The sequence below is a fragment of the Puntigrus tetrazona genome, chromosome 8 (assembly GCF_018831695.1).
Source record: "Puntigrus tetrazona isolate hp1 chromosome 8, ASM1883169v1, whole genome shotgun sequence".
Lineage (NCBI taxonomy): Eukaryota > Metazoa > Chordata > Actinopteri > Cypriniformes > Cyprinidae > Puntigrus > Puntigrus tetrazona.
In genome coordinates, this window is record NC_056706.1 from 12,544,391 (window position 1) to 12,560,591 (window position 16,201).

A 16,201-nucleotide genomic window follows, 5' to 3' on the forward strand; every position below is an offset into this window, starting at 1 on the left:
TTTCCAAATTAAAAGTATTTTTATTGTCACAAGAATAATTGTACATTTTAGTAAGAAAATCAAAAATAAATGTGCATATTATAGAAGCCACATATCAATATGTATAAGCCTACAAGAGTATGATGCCATAACCACCAGTTTCAACTGACATAGACAGTGACAGAACGGTACAGTTATGGTCAGGATGATTCAAGGCCCTCTCAACCATTGTCAAATCGCTGGAATGATGAATTAAACAACAAAAACATGCCGTAAAAAATTGTGGAATTTAACTACACTTATTTTTAGTCTTCCTGGCATTACACTTTACAGAAGAAGAAGACAAAAAAATCCAATAACAGAAGAAAAAGGTTTAAAAATGTTGTGCTGTTTGTGTTATCTGCTTTGGAAAAAGCAGTTTTTTTCCACAGAAATCCACAGAAGTTAATACTGCCAAAGCTCTAATGTACTTAGTCATGTATGAAAGCATTAATAATAAAACCAAAACTGTAAAAAGGGCTTTAACAGATTAATTAAAGAGTTATTATTTTTTTTAAGTTTTAACACTGTGCATCAGTCTAAATTCCAATTAGCTGTGCTCATTAATTCAGATCTGCTGGGGCTGTTGATCAAAAGTATCCTGATGGATTTCAGGGAACGTTGTACTAAAATTAGCTTAACACAGCGTGAAATCATTTGGCACAACAACAATTGAACAGCTAAAATCTCTCAAAAGGAACGACAGAATGGTTTATGGCTTCTAACAGAACGCAACAGCTGTTTGTTTGGTGTCATCAGTCCACTCCTCATACACCACTGCATTCACCCCTTAACTGACAAGATTTAACATACCTTAGCTGAACAGTAGATAATAAAAGAAAAATAACATGTGGATGGCTGGAAAGACTGGCAGACTAATATACACCAAATTTATACATCTATTATTTGAATTTCCACAGAACTAGTGAGCAAACAGGAACACTTACCAGTGACTCAGAACACAAAAAAACAAAGAACAACATGAAGCATAGCAATCGCCAACATCATTGTCTCCATTATAAAAGCCTAAAGGTGTTTTGCCTTTACTGATTAGATTGTAATGGAAAAACCTAAGGAATATCAGATACACGGAAAAGCGAAGGGAGACAAGATTGTAGGCAAACAAAATTCATATTGAGAAAATAAGAATGATTCTTTTCACAAGACCCCGTTCCATACAAAACTAAAATTATTTTTTACATTTTCATCACATGAAAATATAGATTTGTCTTTATACATAGCATCTCAGTTACCTTTGCCACAGTGTACTGCATGTCACATGACCTTAAAAGGTTAAATTCATTACGCTTTTGGATGATTTCATTAGAAATGTTCCCTCATTTTTCAGATGATGTCACAGTAAACTTTAAAGCCTATTCTATTTTTTTTTTAAACTAAACACCTTAATATTAAATCCTATTCCGACATATGGCATTTAGATGTTGAATTACATGCGCTGGCTCTACAGAAAAGCCACAAATATGTCTATATTTTATGCATGAAGCACTTTTGATTTTACCTTATCTCACCGAGCATGGGCTGCTCTGCAAGGCTTGTAGTTTTGGTCATATTTTGATTAATATTAAGCAACACAGACTTATATTTAGGGAGTTAGGGAGATTTAGGGACTTTTAAGGGGAAAGTTCTCCCATAAAAATGCATTCACCCACATATCATACCAAACCTGTATGAATTTCTCTCTTTTCACAGCAAAGAAAAATGTCTCAGTGATATTTGTGTTTTATAATGGGGTTCAATGTAGTTCTGGATCCCACTAACATTCATTACATGAACAAAAACAGCATAAACTTTTTCAAAAATAAACCTAGTGTTCCACAGAAGAAAGTTATACAGGTTTGGAAAGACTCAAAGATGGGTAAATGATTTTTGGGTGAACTATCCCTTTATATAAAAGCCGAGGAGGACGATTTTATACCATATCTTTGGTATCTAACCGACCCCTTAAGAATGTTATACTTAATCCGTTCAGCACACATGGAAGCACAAAATACAAGGGTTTGGACCATAAAACCAGTCAGATGACCTTGTCCTGACAACACCTCCATCAACATTATCCACACAAGCTGAAGAAAATAAATTGTAATGTCTTGCTTTTGTAAGACGTTTAAATTTTACAGCCATTTCATGTGATCGTCTTGATTTTAAAAACTAATTGTAAGCCTGCGTGTGCCACATTTAACACTGGACACCTTATAGACTGAAGGGAACCATGTAGGAAAACGACACCACAGTGACCATGCAAGAAAATATTGATAAACACTCAACAAACACCAGTACAATCATCACCACACATGCACATACACCCAAAACCACCCCTCTCTCTCTCTCTCTGCTCAATAAAAATATATATTTTTTAATGCTCTTAATATTTAATGTATCTGTGAACGAGAGCAGAAGTCTGGTGTATGCTAATGTTTGTCCTCTCATGGTCAGCAATGGAAAGTCGAATTAGTCACGGTACAGTGAAAAGCATTTCCTGCTTAAATTGCCACTGATATGAATACAACGGTCTGGATATGGCATACTGAGAGGACAAATTGATAAAAAAAAAAAAATCTTTAAAATGTTAGATTTGAATCTACTGACACATTGACTAGAACAAAACAAAATGCCATTTAAACTAAAACGAAACTGAGGGGGCGAACGGACTGTAGGACATATATACACGTGCGACTGAAACAGAACAAATCCAATCCAGTGTATTGTCTGGCTTCACATTTAAAATCAGCCTGAGAGAGAGTGAGAGAAACGGGCAACAATACACAGACGATTTGAACACCGACATCCGCTCATGAGCACAAACGACACAGGTGTCCCTCTCTCAGGAAGATGAATCTGCATGGATCTCTGAGCATTTCACAGCCTTGCATAGTATCTCTGATAGAGGGGAACTCTAATGGCAGACGGACAAATGCGATGAGCAAATGGAGGCTGTCGAGGTGGATGAGGCTATTTGAAGGCCGACTTCAGCTCTTTGAAAGCGGCTTGTCTTTGTTTCTTCTCCTCCGCCTGACGCTTTTTCTCTTCCTGCTCCTGACGAATTTCTGCCTCAAACCGGTTTGATTCATTAATGGCCTGCACCTGTCAGAAACAAATATGCGTTTTTAGGCAATTTTAAATTGAATTTCTTAATCAGAGGCATTCAGTGCAACCTATCCGGACGGGAAATTACAGCTGTCATAGACTAAGAGGGGTTTGAAAATGTGAATGGATGAATCCGCTGATGATTTATTTCACTTAGGGGTAGAAAAGTATTAAATGTTATGATTCTTTACTTTTGCCTCAAAGAATGATTTGGCTCCCTTCACTCCCTCAGTTGACACGTCAATCTCTGACAAACGTGCCAAGACATGAAGTCCGCTGTCCTCCGCCAGCTCTCCTGCTGCTGCTTTTCTGAAGATAAGAAGAAACTAAAGAGAAAAGGATTTGAGGTGATTAATGGGGGGGATAAAAAGTAATTTCCTGTAAAGTATGCAGTTCTTCATTACGTACTTTATTGCTGTGAAACCGAGTTAAATCTGCAAACGAGTTGCTTAATGTTTTGACATTCTGAAGCATTTACCTCTCTAAAGCTGAGTTTTCCATCCAAGTCCTCATCTACTTCTTTGATCATGTTTTTCAGGCCCAAGTGAGTCTGAGGTGCTCCGAGTTTCTCCATCATCAGCTTCAGCTCCATCAGATCGATGAAGTTATCTTTCTCTGAATCATACCTGCGCACACGCACAACAAGCAAACAAGGTATTAAAACAGGACTACTTCTCCTCACTGGTGATATTGATGCACTGTCTCCAGTAATCAACAGAGGGCAGTGCACATAAACTAGAAGCAATACCTTATAAAGGCTATTGGAACATCTTTATTTGACCAAATATTCATAATTTTTCAGCTTATTTCAATTTAATAATAACTTATACAAGGTTAAAAGTAAGTGTTTTTGTAAGTGTTTCACTGAACAAGGAGAACCCCCAACACATTGCTAGTTATCAAATTATTAAAAATACTTTTTTCTATTTATCTGGGAAAACGCTACATATAATTTTATTTGAATGAAAACTCCTATGAAGGGCAGATGTACTGCCAAAAGTGTATTTTTAATGTTTATTATTATCAACACAGTTAATACAACTATTTTTAAATCATTTTAATACTTATTGAGGAGCTCTTGCAAATTTGCTGAGAACCATTCATCTGTACACCAATACATCCCATCTTGTTTTCATTTGTGCACAATAAAATATAGTGTCTATCCTGACTTATGAACATTATGTTCTGAAACATAGAGGAATCCATTAAAGCACCGATAGCTTTCAAGATCAGAAATGTTCATTAACAGCCACCCATTTATTATACCCACTGCTGAGATCATCTTAATGTTCATCTCTCCTGCATTTTTAATAAACAGTTTATGAGCTGCTGGCAATTTATTGAGTTAACAGAAATCCAAGATACTTGTGTGTACATCCGAGAGCATTAAAATGCGTAAACTTTAAACATAAAAATCGACAGACTAAACATTAGCCTGATGTTATATAAATGTTAAAGCATTTCAGTCATTTCTCTTATATACAGAAAAGAAACGAGGACATTGATCTTACATCTCTCTCACAAACACGCACACACACACACAAACACGCTTCCTGAGGTTCAGCAGACGTAATCACTAATGGTTTGGAAAAAGTGACATTCACACGGCCAGACAGATTGTATCTGCCGCCTCTTCTTTTGCATTGATAATGAGGTGTTAAATTGATTCACAGGTGCATATTTTTTGGTGCAAAGGCCAGAGAGCTGTGTAGTTACTGTGCAGTAATGGGTCACTTCCTTTTTTTCTCAATCATTATGTATTAGACCACTTCCCCTACACGTTCCACATATACCCACCAAAAAAAAACAACACATATTGCCCAAGGATGAGGTTTTACGTTGCCATGGTAACTTTTTTTTTTTTTTTTTTTAGGAGGCCAATGTATTTTGAATGAGACTAGTTCAACTAGACTCTTATCACAATCTTCTTTCTTCCTTGGATTCTTACTTCCTTGTCACTGAAAGACATGTTCAATTTGACCGATAGTGCTCCAAGTAAGATTCAAAGGATCTCAAATGATATTAATACAATAAAATCAAATCAAATATTACAAGAAATTTTGAAATGAAATATGAGATAATAAAAGATACTGAATTAAAACAATGGTAAGAGAGACTTTATAGTGAAATAATTAAAATAAAATAATTGTTTTTAAAAAACAAGAGAAAAAAAACTAAATGAAAAAAAGATATTAAAGAAATAATGTAAAATAAAACCATGAAAACGGAAGATATGTTTAAAGTGAAATGCTTAATTTCAATTAATCTTAATACTAAATCTATATAAATATTCTGGTGATGAGTTTTTATCTCTCTCGTTAACTCGTTTTAGGCAATCCCATCATGCACCCTGCTCATGAATAAAGAGTGCGTCTCCATCTGCCTCAGAGACACGGCTACTGTATTCCTGTCTTCCGACACAAGACTCCCCGCTGATGCCAGGTCTCTCACACACACATAAAACTGCATCTCTTCTCATTAACCCTGTATCACTGACATCTTCTCATCACTAATTCAAAGGCCAAAAGAGTGTGTGCATGTTCAGGGCCACAAAATCTCTCAAATTAACTCCTTGTGTTGTGGCATGTGACATATCAGGCTAACCTTGATCACAGCGCTCTGAAAAATGCTGTTTAATGAAGGCTTGCCATTGTGGAGCATCTTGTTTCTCTGTGGATGCTGCTATCCTGGGTTTGGTTGAAGATTACAGTACAGCAGCGGTTTATCAAACTAATGTGATTTCAAGGCAAGCGAGATTGAGTTGTTATTTTTGAAAAGCAAAATCAGATCACTTGAGAAACGAGCAACCGGTGTCCACAGTGGTTTCAAATTAATAATTTACGTCTGCATATGGCTAGTCTGTTTAACAAAAGAAAGGTCAAGCAGGCTCAGTTCAATTAAAGGTCAGCTGTAATTTAAATCCAGCATGTTTAATTATGCAGTCAACTCCTGAAATCACATATGCTTACTTCTAAATGAGACCTCGTGCTTTAGAATGAACCAGATGACCAAAGATAACCGTTCTTTGCATTTTATTGTTACGAGTCGAGTGGAATCACTTGGTGTCATTTCCTCTCAATCATACTCAACAGACGCTTTTAGCCTGAACTCGGTTAATTATGACTTTTGGTCTCCTGGTTTATCAACCAATTCTATTATACATAGATATGCAATACAAGAAATATATTGCAAAACCTAACAACCAATAACAATTTTCAGGTGTGCGATATGTATAGTCTGTGATAATATCGCAACTTTTTTTTAACGATGTGTGATTTGACATTGAGTATTTTGCAAAAAAACATTCAAAACTCTTCTACAGAGTGCACACATACCTTACTTGATGTCTAGACTAGTGTGCATGCACATTTAGGGTGTTCTTTCACTGCATGATTCAGTCTGATGAAATGCTTTTAAATTAAATCACAAATTCAAGACATGGGGGCAGAAAATGTATATATTTATACCATGTTGCTGTTATTTAATCATAGTCACACAAAGAGTGCAGTTTTACTCCAAAAATGAACAATGATTACGCATGGTATACAGTTCAATGTACAAGAAGTTAATCAAAAGACACCATATTTCCTGTTTTTGCGCTATTTCAGCAACAAAAATAATCCAAAACACAACCACAGCATTATTTTGCAACTCTGAGCAACAAGCAGCATTTTGTTCCTGAATGAATCATTCATTTAAATGATTTTTTCCAAAAAAGATTTTTACAGTGACTTACTTCCACCTACTGGTGGTTTTAATTTCACAGAGTATCTTTTATTATCTAAATAATTTCAAATAGCAGTCTTAATTTTAAATAATAATAATAATTTTTAAAAAGTGTTAAAACTTATTGGAAAATATTAATTTTGTGACCACCACACAGAATATAAAAATTATCAAAAAAAAAAAAACTTAAGGTACCAGCACAATAACACACTCCACAAACTATCCTCTAATCTTTATCAAGGTATTATTTTTGGCCAATATTGCACACCCCTATTTTCTAGTTGACTTGGCTCCAGATACATTATTATCATCATTCAAAAAGAAGTCATTACATTTTTTAGGAGAAATTAATACTTTTATTCAGCAAGGATGCATTTAATTAATCCAAACACAAGAACAAGAGTAAAATCGAGATCAGGTGGTTAAAGTATTTTCAGTTTCTGACTGACTCCATTTACTCTAACAAGTAGTGCTTAAATACTTCAGATTATGAAAAGCTCCCAAGTGCTAAAAACCCAACCAGACAGAATGTAGTAACACTTCAGTTGGTTGCAAAAATCTTCAAGCTGTATTCTTACCAAACACAGCTGACAAAATAATGTTTTACCATCTATATGGAAAAGCAAAGCAACTGCCCAAAAAGCTGAAATAAAGAAATTTTCCCCTTTTCTTTCACTACGTGCACTTGAGGAAGACCAAATTTTTGCCCAAATAAGTCTTCAAACCGAACACTTCACACTACAGATGATTGAGGAAGCAAGTGCAATCAGCACTTCCTTATAATGACCAGGACAGATGGAGTGACAGACATGAGTTGGTACAGACTTCTTTCTGCCTTAGAAAAAAAGGTTTGACTCATCTGATTGGCTTTGCTGATAGCTGGATTTCATATGAGTGAATTCATTTGCTGTTGGTGGAATGAAATCAAGTTGGTTGAGTAATTATAAAAAACAAAAAGAAGGAACAAGGAAACTAATGTTTAGCTATATTTGTGAATTGTATGTTTAAAACATCTTCTTGTTATCCAGTTATCTACTTTCAAGTACTCTCGAAAACTTTACCAAGCAAGTCTGAACTTGAATAAAAAGTTTAGGAATCTTTCTTTTTCTTGCTCTTTAGACATGCAGGTGTTTAGACATGCAACATTTTTCTGAGCAGTCTCAGGGACTGCAGCTAATGTTAACAATGGAAACAGATGTTCTGAATCTGAATATGTTCTGCAAAAGTATAGGACATGTGACACACATGAAGGAAAACAAGACTCAGAAAGCAAGTGAGAGAGAATGTGGAACAGGAAATACTCAAATAGCCATGTGAGAGCCTCAATCTGCTACTTTGGCACACGACCTTGAGAAAGTGCTAGCTCCACTTCCAAATTCCTTCTTGAAGTTCATTTACAAATGATTTCTTCAAAACGAACACTTCAGCAGAGCCACCCAAGAGCAGAAATCTGACTTCAAGAAAATCCTTTCACAGAAGTTACTAGACACTTCAAACCTTCAGCAGTTCTTCAGTTGGACAATGCCATAGACTGTTAATATATAACAAGGCTATTGAATTAATGTAAATAGTAGAAAGTGCTAACTGCTTTCAAATAACCAAATATAAAAATATAAAACTGGTAGCTGTCACTAGATGACATCATAACGACAAATTCATGGATCCAAGTAAAGATAAAAATAGATGAGTGGAAATTAATCTAGCAACAAAATAGCTAAATTGGCAACACTGCACACAATATGGAGGAATAAATCCCACGTTCTAAAAAAGAACCAATCATCAAACCAATGAAGAACCAACTGACAAAGTTGGCCAGTCATTAGAAGCTCTGGTTCCCTTTGTTTAATACTGTTTGAGAATAGGAAACAACACTCCATATTAGCCAAATATATTATTTAAACGCAAGTTCTGGCAAGCAGTATTTAAGATTTCAGTGTTGAAATGTTCATGCTTTGGTCTAGCATGTTTGAAACAGCTGCTCAGAGGCGTTGTGACTGAATGACCAAGAGGCTGAATGACCAACTTTCCTTCAAAGGGACTTTTTCAAAGGGACAGAGAATGTCCTCTAAGCCCCAACCCCTTTGATTAACCCTACTCAACACTTCACAATTGATACTTCCACATGCAGAATGCTTTTTAGTATTGTGTTAAAAATGGCAATGGAGTTGTGGCAAATCTGGGTTAAACTAGAAAAGAGAAAATCCTTATTTCAAAATGATTACAGTAATAGGTATACATAAATTTTCCTTATTTTTCTACAACACATTCACTATAGTACAATAAACATCAATTAAATGGCAATGGCATTAATCTGTTTTTTTTTTTTAACAGTTTTGTCTGCACATAAACTAGGTTTCTCAGCAAAGAGGAAATTCTTCAGTAGTTGCAGAGATCTATTTTCACTTAACATGGTAAAGTATATATCTTGGCATCTTTAAATTCTTGTGCGTTTAATGACACTAAAACTTCAAAAACGTCTGGTAGAACTGAGGTTGAGACTGAAATGGGGCTGAACAATTTGGCAAACTGTCGATGCTGATGCCTAAAAATACCACCACTTAAATTCATGCAGACTGCTACCTAAACCAACCATTGCAGCTAAATAGATTGTGCATTGTGGACTTTGAAAGCAAGCGTTTCTGTGTCAGAATGTGAGGCATGTAACAGGATTTTGAGATTAAGCAATTGCCTCAATTTACTGAAATGCTGTCTGATTCCAGCCTAAATACACATGCCTGTCTGAACAGTCATTCTTTAATGCATGCCTATAGCTGCTGCTGATTTAATTATGAAAATGGCTGATTAAATTCGAGTGGAATGATGCCTCGGAGCGAAAAAGAGACAGCAGTATTGTTCAAGGTGGTCTGAAGGGCGGTAGTTACATGTCAGCATAGCATTTTCTCGTGATATATTTTTGTCCATGGGGTTCTGATAAGCTAGAAACTTCATACTTTACTCCGACGCATGAGGAGTGACCAACCAACTCTTTGTCCTCCTCCCTCCCTTTCCTATCTCTTCCTGCCAATCTCCTTAATCCCAGGTTGCCAAGCAACAGCTGACAGAAGTAGTCATGGGAAAACCCTCATAAACACGTGATCAGTTCCAAGCACATTCTTCACAACGGCCCGCATAACAGGCTTGATCAATCAGGACCAAACGCACCAAGACTGTGTGTTCGAGTATTTCACATTTACTAGACATCTGTGCAGCGTTTGTGTCTGATGACATAATTTAAGATCTATTTGATTTCATGAGAAAGGATAGGATGAGGGAACGTTCTGGAGAGAGAGACATAAAAAGCAAGCATAAACATAAGAATGAGAATGAAGGTCAATGAGATTCACAGATCATTGAAGAATGTACCCGTACTTTAAGCACTAACAGCCTACACAAAACAACAAATTTCTAAAAAACTGTAACCTAAGAAGGGGAAGCAAACAAGTAATTTTTGTCAAATGATCAGGTAGTTTATGTACTTACTAAAAGGCACTCAAAACCTTGCCAAGAGTTTCCCATTTTCATTATTTATACAATGAGATAATTGTATTACTCAAAAAACACAAAGATCAATGTCAGAGAATAAATGTCTTTCTAATGCACTTTTCATATTTCTTCAGTACATGACAATCTCATCCATATAAACCACTTTACCTCATGAATTAGCTGAGATCAATAGAATTCAAGGTATTTCGCACTTGTAATTCTAGAAGTAATGGTCAGTTTGTCAGTTTTTTTTCTGATCATTTTCAGCTTCTTTACTTGAACCTGATCCTGTAAAATGGAATTGTGAGATGATCCAGGCTCCTAAATCCATCTTGCAGTACATATGAAGATGACATGCTAAATTGCATAACTGTTTAGATCCACCCACGCAATAGATGACTATTAACAAAAAGATGAAGCATTCTCAAAGAGATGAATCACTGCAATGCACTACTGGCTAACATTCCTTACTAAAACTCAATCCACAGAAAATGGTAAACCAACCTAACATATTGCTTTCAAAATTAATTTTACATGCAAGAATTGCTACAGATCACTTGACAGCTCTTACAAAAACGCCACATTTAATGTATTTTGCTGATCAAGTGAGATGTTGTGTCCTTTTATACTGCAATGAACAATAATACATTCGACCAGGTGGAAATATATCTAAAGTCTAACTCTAATCTAATGCTAAAAATAACACTAAATAAAGATAAAAACTTGTTTTTATTTAAATAGTTTCATTTCATTTGCCCTAACTATTGTTTTAATTAAAGAATTTACAGTTCTGGAAAATGCTAATACACAAAATGTTAATATAAATAAAATATCAATGTAATATGTTTGCACATTTTAATTAACCACGCTGTATTAATAATTCATCATACAAGTTTGAATTTCCAGAAATATTTTGTAATTTAAAAAAAAAAAAAAAGAAATTCACAGATTAACACACACAGGCTTTTCACACTTCTAGGTCATTCTTAACCCCCGGGTAAAGGTGACTCTGGGTTATCATTGTGCAAGTTCTTACATTCTTATTTCCCTTTTTTTTATTTAATTATTCCAGTTAACACATTTACTGTTGTGTTAAACATTTTAACAACAGATACTGAAGTGAATATCCCAATGATTCTGTGGCTGAATATTTCTTGAGGTAAACACCGATGCTGTTTAAGCACAACTGTATGCGGTGCGTATAATGTAGCAATGAACTGCATTATCTGTCACTAGCCGATGATCGCAGGCAGCACTAACCTCGATCTGCTGGGATTATAGACCAGGTGACTAACCATTAGTCCTTAAGCAGAATCCTTCACGGATCAGCCAACGGCCACACAATCCCAGAGGGTTATTTATAGTGAGCCGACAGTACAAAGCATAAACATAAAATGTCACAAACAGAAAAGAACAGGGAGTGATGGCCTGGTGAGACAAAAACTAAGAGAGAAGAACTTCCTGAAGCAGTGCTGTGGTTACATATGGCCTTTCTGGAAACACAACAATCTAATAGACTTCCTACTGCATAAATGAGTCACTGAGCTTATGATGACTGTGTGAGAATGCCAAATAAGGGTGTGCGTCTCTATAAACCTCACACCTACACTTGAAAAAAAAGACGCCCCTTGTGCTTCAGGCATCCATTTAAACTCCATATCACTATTCAATTTAAAGCTACATGAAACCAGTAAACCAACAGAGAACCTAATTAAAAGTTTCAGAAAATCCAATTCAAGACTCTCATGCATGATTTGAGTGATTAATTCCAATCATTCTCAAATATATAGAAAGCGAGCAAGTGTAATATCTCATTTGCTGAGACAGCGTGTATTGATTGGCTTTCTTTTTTTCTCTTAACTTTGTCTTATCCTCTTAGGTCACTGTGTCAGTCAGATTTGGCAGAATGCAGAAGCTTTTGTGGATAAAATCCTCGGCTGTATTTACATCATATTAGAAGCACAACATCCTGTGAGCCAAACTGAGCTGCGCTAAGGGGCTCTTTAAACATGCAGGATATTCAGAAATGAGGAAGTGGGTGATTTAGAGAATAATCACATCATTCTGCTTTCTGCAGGGAGAAAGGCATAACCATTTAAGGACCTGGCAAATTTATATACACACTGTAGAGAGCAATGCTCATTACATTCTGCTATACATTATGCATTACCACAATTAATTTATGATGGCTGCCAATGAGAAACAAGCAATATTTTGCCTGACAACTCACTAAAACGCCCTGCTCCACAGTGGCCTGCAGGCTTACTTTTAAACATTCTTCAATGTGTCTGATGTTATCTTTTCTGAGAAATATGTCCCTGAGAAAAATACACAAGGATAAAGAAGGCAGGCAGGCAGAAAAAGAACGAGAGCAGAGTTACTTCTGCTTCTATCAGGTTCCGTCTCCGCAGGAAAGCTCCTCACAAGACTAAAGCCCCTTGCTCATATGTAGGCACAGCATGGGAGCTGTACAGATAATCACTCAGCCAATTAGGCCGCGCTGCCATTCATATTACTAGAGACCGTACCAGAGTATTATCGACGAATGGGGGGATAAGAGGAGTTGTTGTTTATCTGCTGGAAGGATCTTAGATAGCGGTCAGCCTGTCGCACGATGCCATGAATAAATAGGATGGACTGCTGTTTATCGGTCAATTTCAAGGATGCATCAATATTAAAATTCAATAATTTTATTGATATTAAAATTTAAAGACATTTTGTCTAAATATATTCAAAATAAGCTAAAATCAAGCTACAAATGAATTTCCACATTATAACGTAAAAGTATAGATATTTATTTTGAGATTTGCTATTTTACACTAGGAGCCGACATTTACACTATATAACCAATGTGGTACTTACAGACTGCGCATCTCTTGTAAACATTGTGATTTTAAATCAGATTTGAGTTTGAACTGTGCTTTAGGCAAACCATCAGGGAACCTAATTTTAAAAGTTTCAGAAACTCCAATTTTATGCACGGTTTGAGTGATCACTTCCTGTAAGTCCTAAATAAAAATGCACAAAATGGTACAGTCTTATTAAAGTTAGATATTTGTAATATTTACAAAGGCTAATACTTTTTAAAAAAATACTAATATTAGCCAATAACTAATGTGGTGCATCCATAGTACACATACATTTTAAATAGTTTCTTGGTGAGGTGCAAATACACAGCAAGTTCAAAAGATATGTTCCGACACAAATGAATTCCTCCTATGAATAATCCTCAATGCTAAATCTGCATGTGCTTACTTTAACTGCAGGCTAAAACAAGATTTTGTTAATCTATGAACAAATACAATAGTGCACTTAGCTAACTGTCAACAACACATGCATTTATATGAATTATCATCATTTACCACAAATATGTAAAACATCTGGGTTAGGGCTTTCTAATGTGGTAAAAATAGAAAATATTCAAATCACTATTTATAACAACCATACCATGAAACGTAAATGACTTTTTAAACAGTTTTGTATTGATCTTCCCTGAAAGAAAATGATAAGTTTGAATGGTGGTCTAAAGTTTTGAAGCCCCCTGAACAGTGGCCTGAGGGAAAGGCAAAGCCCGCATTCCTCTTATCAGCTGGACTCGAGCCAGACTGTAGCCGTTATGCAGTTTTCTTTCTCTCTTCCAGTGTTTTTCTGCCTCCCTCTGCACAAAAGCATTGAGACTGCAACACTTGCTGCAACTTAAGCTATTGAGTGTTTACTGGGTACTGAATGTGCCTACGTGAAGCAAAGCTGTATCAGCCAGAGTTTGGAAGGTCATAGTTCTTAGAAAATCAATCAACGAGTTCAACTTCAAACAGGCACATAAAGCGTACCTAACCTGCCTTCTCACCGCCCTGGTCTCATCTGTGTTTCCTTATCTATATTCAAGGCTCCAGGCACAAACAACCATTATAGAGCTGAAACGTAATAAATCAATTGCAGTGCAGAATTCTGCTGCTGAAAATCTGTAGAAGCAACTATGTTGACATACAAAATCCTTATCTTATAAACTCTTAACTGGAAATACACCATGAAAACCACTAGCTAATGTTTAACTTATGAAGTAACCTCAGAGGCTTTGTCTACTCCATGACAAAAGGAGCTATGCACACTTCACACTCACTCAAAGATGAAACCACCTCACCTTTGCACGGGCAACACCATCAAAGAGACTAAACGAAACTAGTGCTATTTCTCACCTTGGGTGAGGTCTTGTGACTCCAGACACTTACAATGAACTGCACAAGCAACTCATTTATAGATGTAATAGAGAAAGTGATACTCTGAAACTATAGTCTAAACACAACAATTTAAAAGAAGGAAAAATTCAAGCAAGCCATTATCTACTTTTGTCACGCCCATGTGGTTATCTAAAGGTAATAAATCTATTGTGACAGACTGGTATCATATCCATTTTGAAACCAAACATGATTAAAGGGTTGAACAGATCTAGGGCACAGATCTAATTGTTCTCTAGTGCTGATGAACAACAATCAATTATTTAAAAAAATTAAGATTTGATCATTCATTTACTTGTATTGTTTCAAAGCAGTATGACTTACTTTTGTTCTATGAAACATTAAAAACCCTCAGTGGGGTCTAATGTTTGTTTTGGACTATGTTGAATCTAATTTTATGAACACACAAAAAATAAGATATTTTCTACCTTGCTTAAATATCTTCCTTTGTGTTCCACAGAAGATATAAAGTCATTAAAGCTATACAGAAATAATAATAAAAAAAAATGGCAAAAAACTAAAAAAGAAAAGTTTAAATAGCTCACAACTGTACATAGTAAACAGGGTTAATTCAAGATTATTTAGTAATTTTCTATTCATTTCAATGCCAAAAAAATTACCTTAAATTACCCTTAATAATACTAAAATGACAAGAATATGTAAAAAATAATTCTCATAATTTGTGACACTCCAAAAAAGTGCACAGGCCAACTCATCTAGATGCAATGGGCTTCTCAGACAGATTTGGGCGGCCTGTTTTGGCTAATTCAAAACAATGGTAGCTTTGTTTGATAGCAGAAATGGGGAGAGGAACCCATCACTTCCTCAGAGCGCTAGTTTCTCAACCAGCCCTCTTTCCCACATGGTTCAGGCCTGTGTGAAACCGACCCTGCAGTCACTGCCGCGGACCGACCGCTCCACCACAGAGAGCACAGGGGACACATTCCTGCAGCGGCTCTCACGAAGACGCGGCTCCCCGTACCTCCCATTCCCGGAGAAGTTTTTTTGTTTCCGTCAGTGAAATCAGCCCAACACAAAGGCCCTGCGTTCACAAAAGCTCTGAAAGCGGTTTTGGACGCCGAACGTGGAGAAAATGCCTAAACTGCCTTTCATTCATCAACTGTAAAGGAAGAGGGCAGCCTCACCAAGAAACTGGCAAAGGTGGCCACAGAACTGTGTGACACTGGGCAGTCTAGACTACTCTGCATGCCTCTCGATCAGAGACACAATGAAACCCGAACATGACCTAAGGGACTTTCTCAACCCAGAGTTCAAAGTCCTACATATGTGAATGCATGTGGAATAAATAATACAGACTTGGGTGGGGCTGAGCTTATGACCCTTTCTAAGATGTGTGAAAGAGTTTCAGCCAAACCACGAAGCACAATGAAGAAAAGACAACTTGTTCCTGTTTAAACATTCGGTTCGGAGAATTAACTTGTATAGTAGTATTGTTAAACTCAACCAGAAAAACAATCTCAGCATATTTATTTCAGGGCAGGGTCAAGAGATACATTGATATATAGATAGATAGATGATTATGTTAGAGGGCATGTTGCATGTCTCTGGAGGTTGAGATGACACGCACATGTCTCGCATCTGCTGCAGCAGAGGATGACAGCTGGCACGAGCTA

General features: G+C 36.3%; 1 protein-coding gene and 1 long non-coding RNA gene across 7 annotated transcripts in view; one reads left to right on the forward strand and one right to left on the reverse strand.

Moving 5' to 3' along the window:
* efhd2 (EF-hand domain family, member D2) overlaps nt 1-16,201 on the reverse strand; it is a 17,076-nt gene continuing 875 nt past the window's right edge. The window contains exons 2-4 of the mRNA XM_043246558.1: nt 3,602-3,749; nt 3,315-3,449; nt 1-3,120 (exon numbers count right to left, since the gene is read on the reverse strand). Of these exons, the coding sequence (XP_043102493.1) occupies nt 2,989-3,120; nt 3,315-3,449; nt 3,602-3,749 (415 nt within the window). The 3' untranslated portion in view covers nt 1-2,988. The remainder of the gene's footprint in view (nt 3,121-3,314; nt 3,450-3,601; nt 3,750-16,201) is intronic.
* Nucleotides 3,354-16,201, forward strand: part of LOC122350247 — a 22,683-nt gene continuing 9,835 nt past the window's right edge. For 2 of the 6 annotated variants that reach the window (XR_006251582.1, XR_006251583.1), the window contains exons 1-3: nt 3,354-3,470; nt 3,662-3,777; nt 5,456-5,565. This is a non-coding gene — a long non-coding RNA (uncharacterized LOC122350247). Of the gene's footprint in view, nt 3,471-3,661; nt 3,778-5,455; nt 7,951-9,180; nt 10,449-15,438; nt 16,201 lie in introns of those variants that run through there. The other 4 variants (XR_006251581.1, XR_006251584.1, XR_006251579.1 and 1 more) reach the window with 4 other exon arrangements.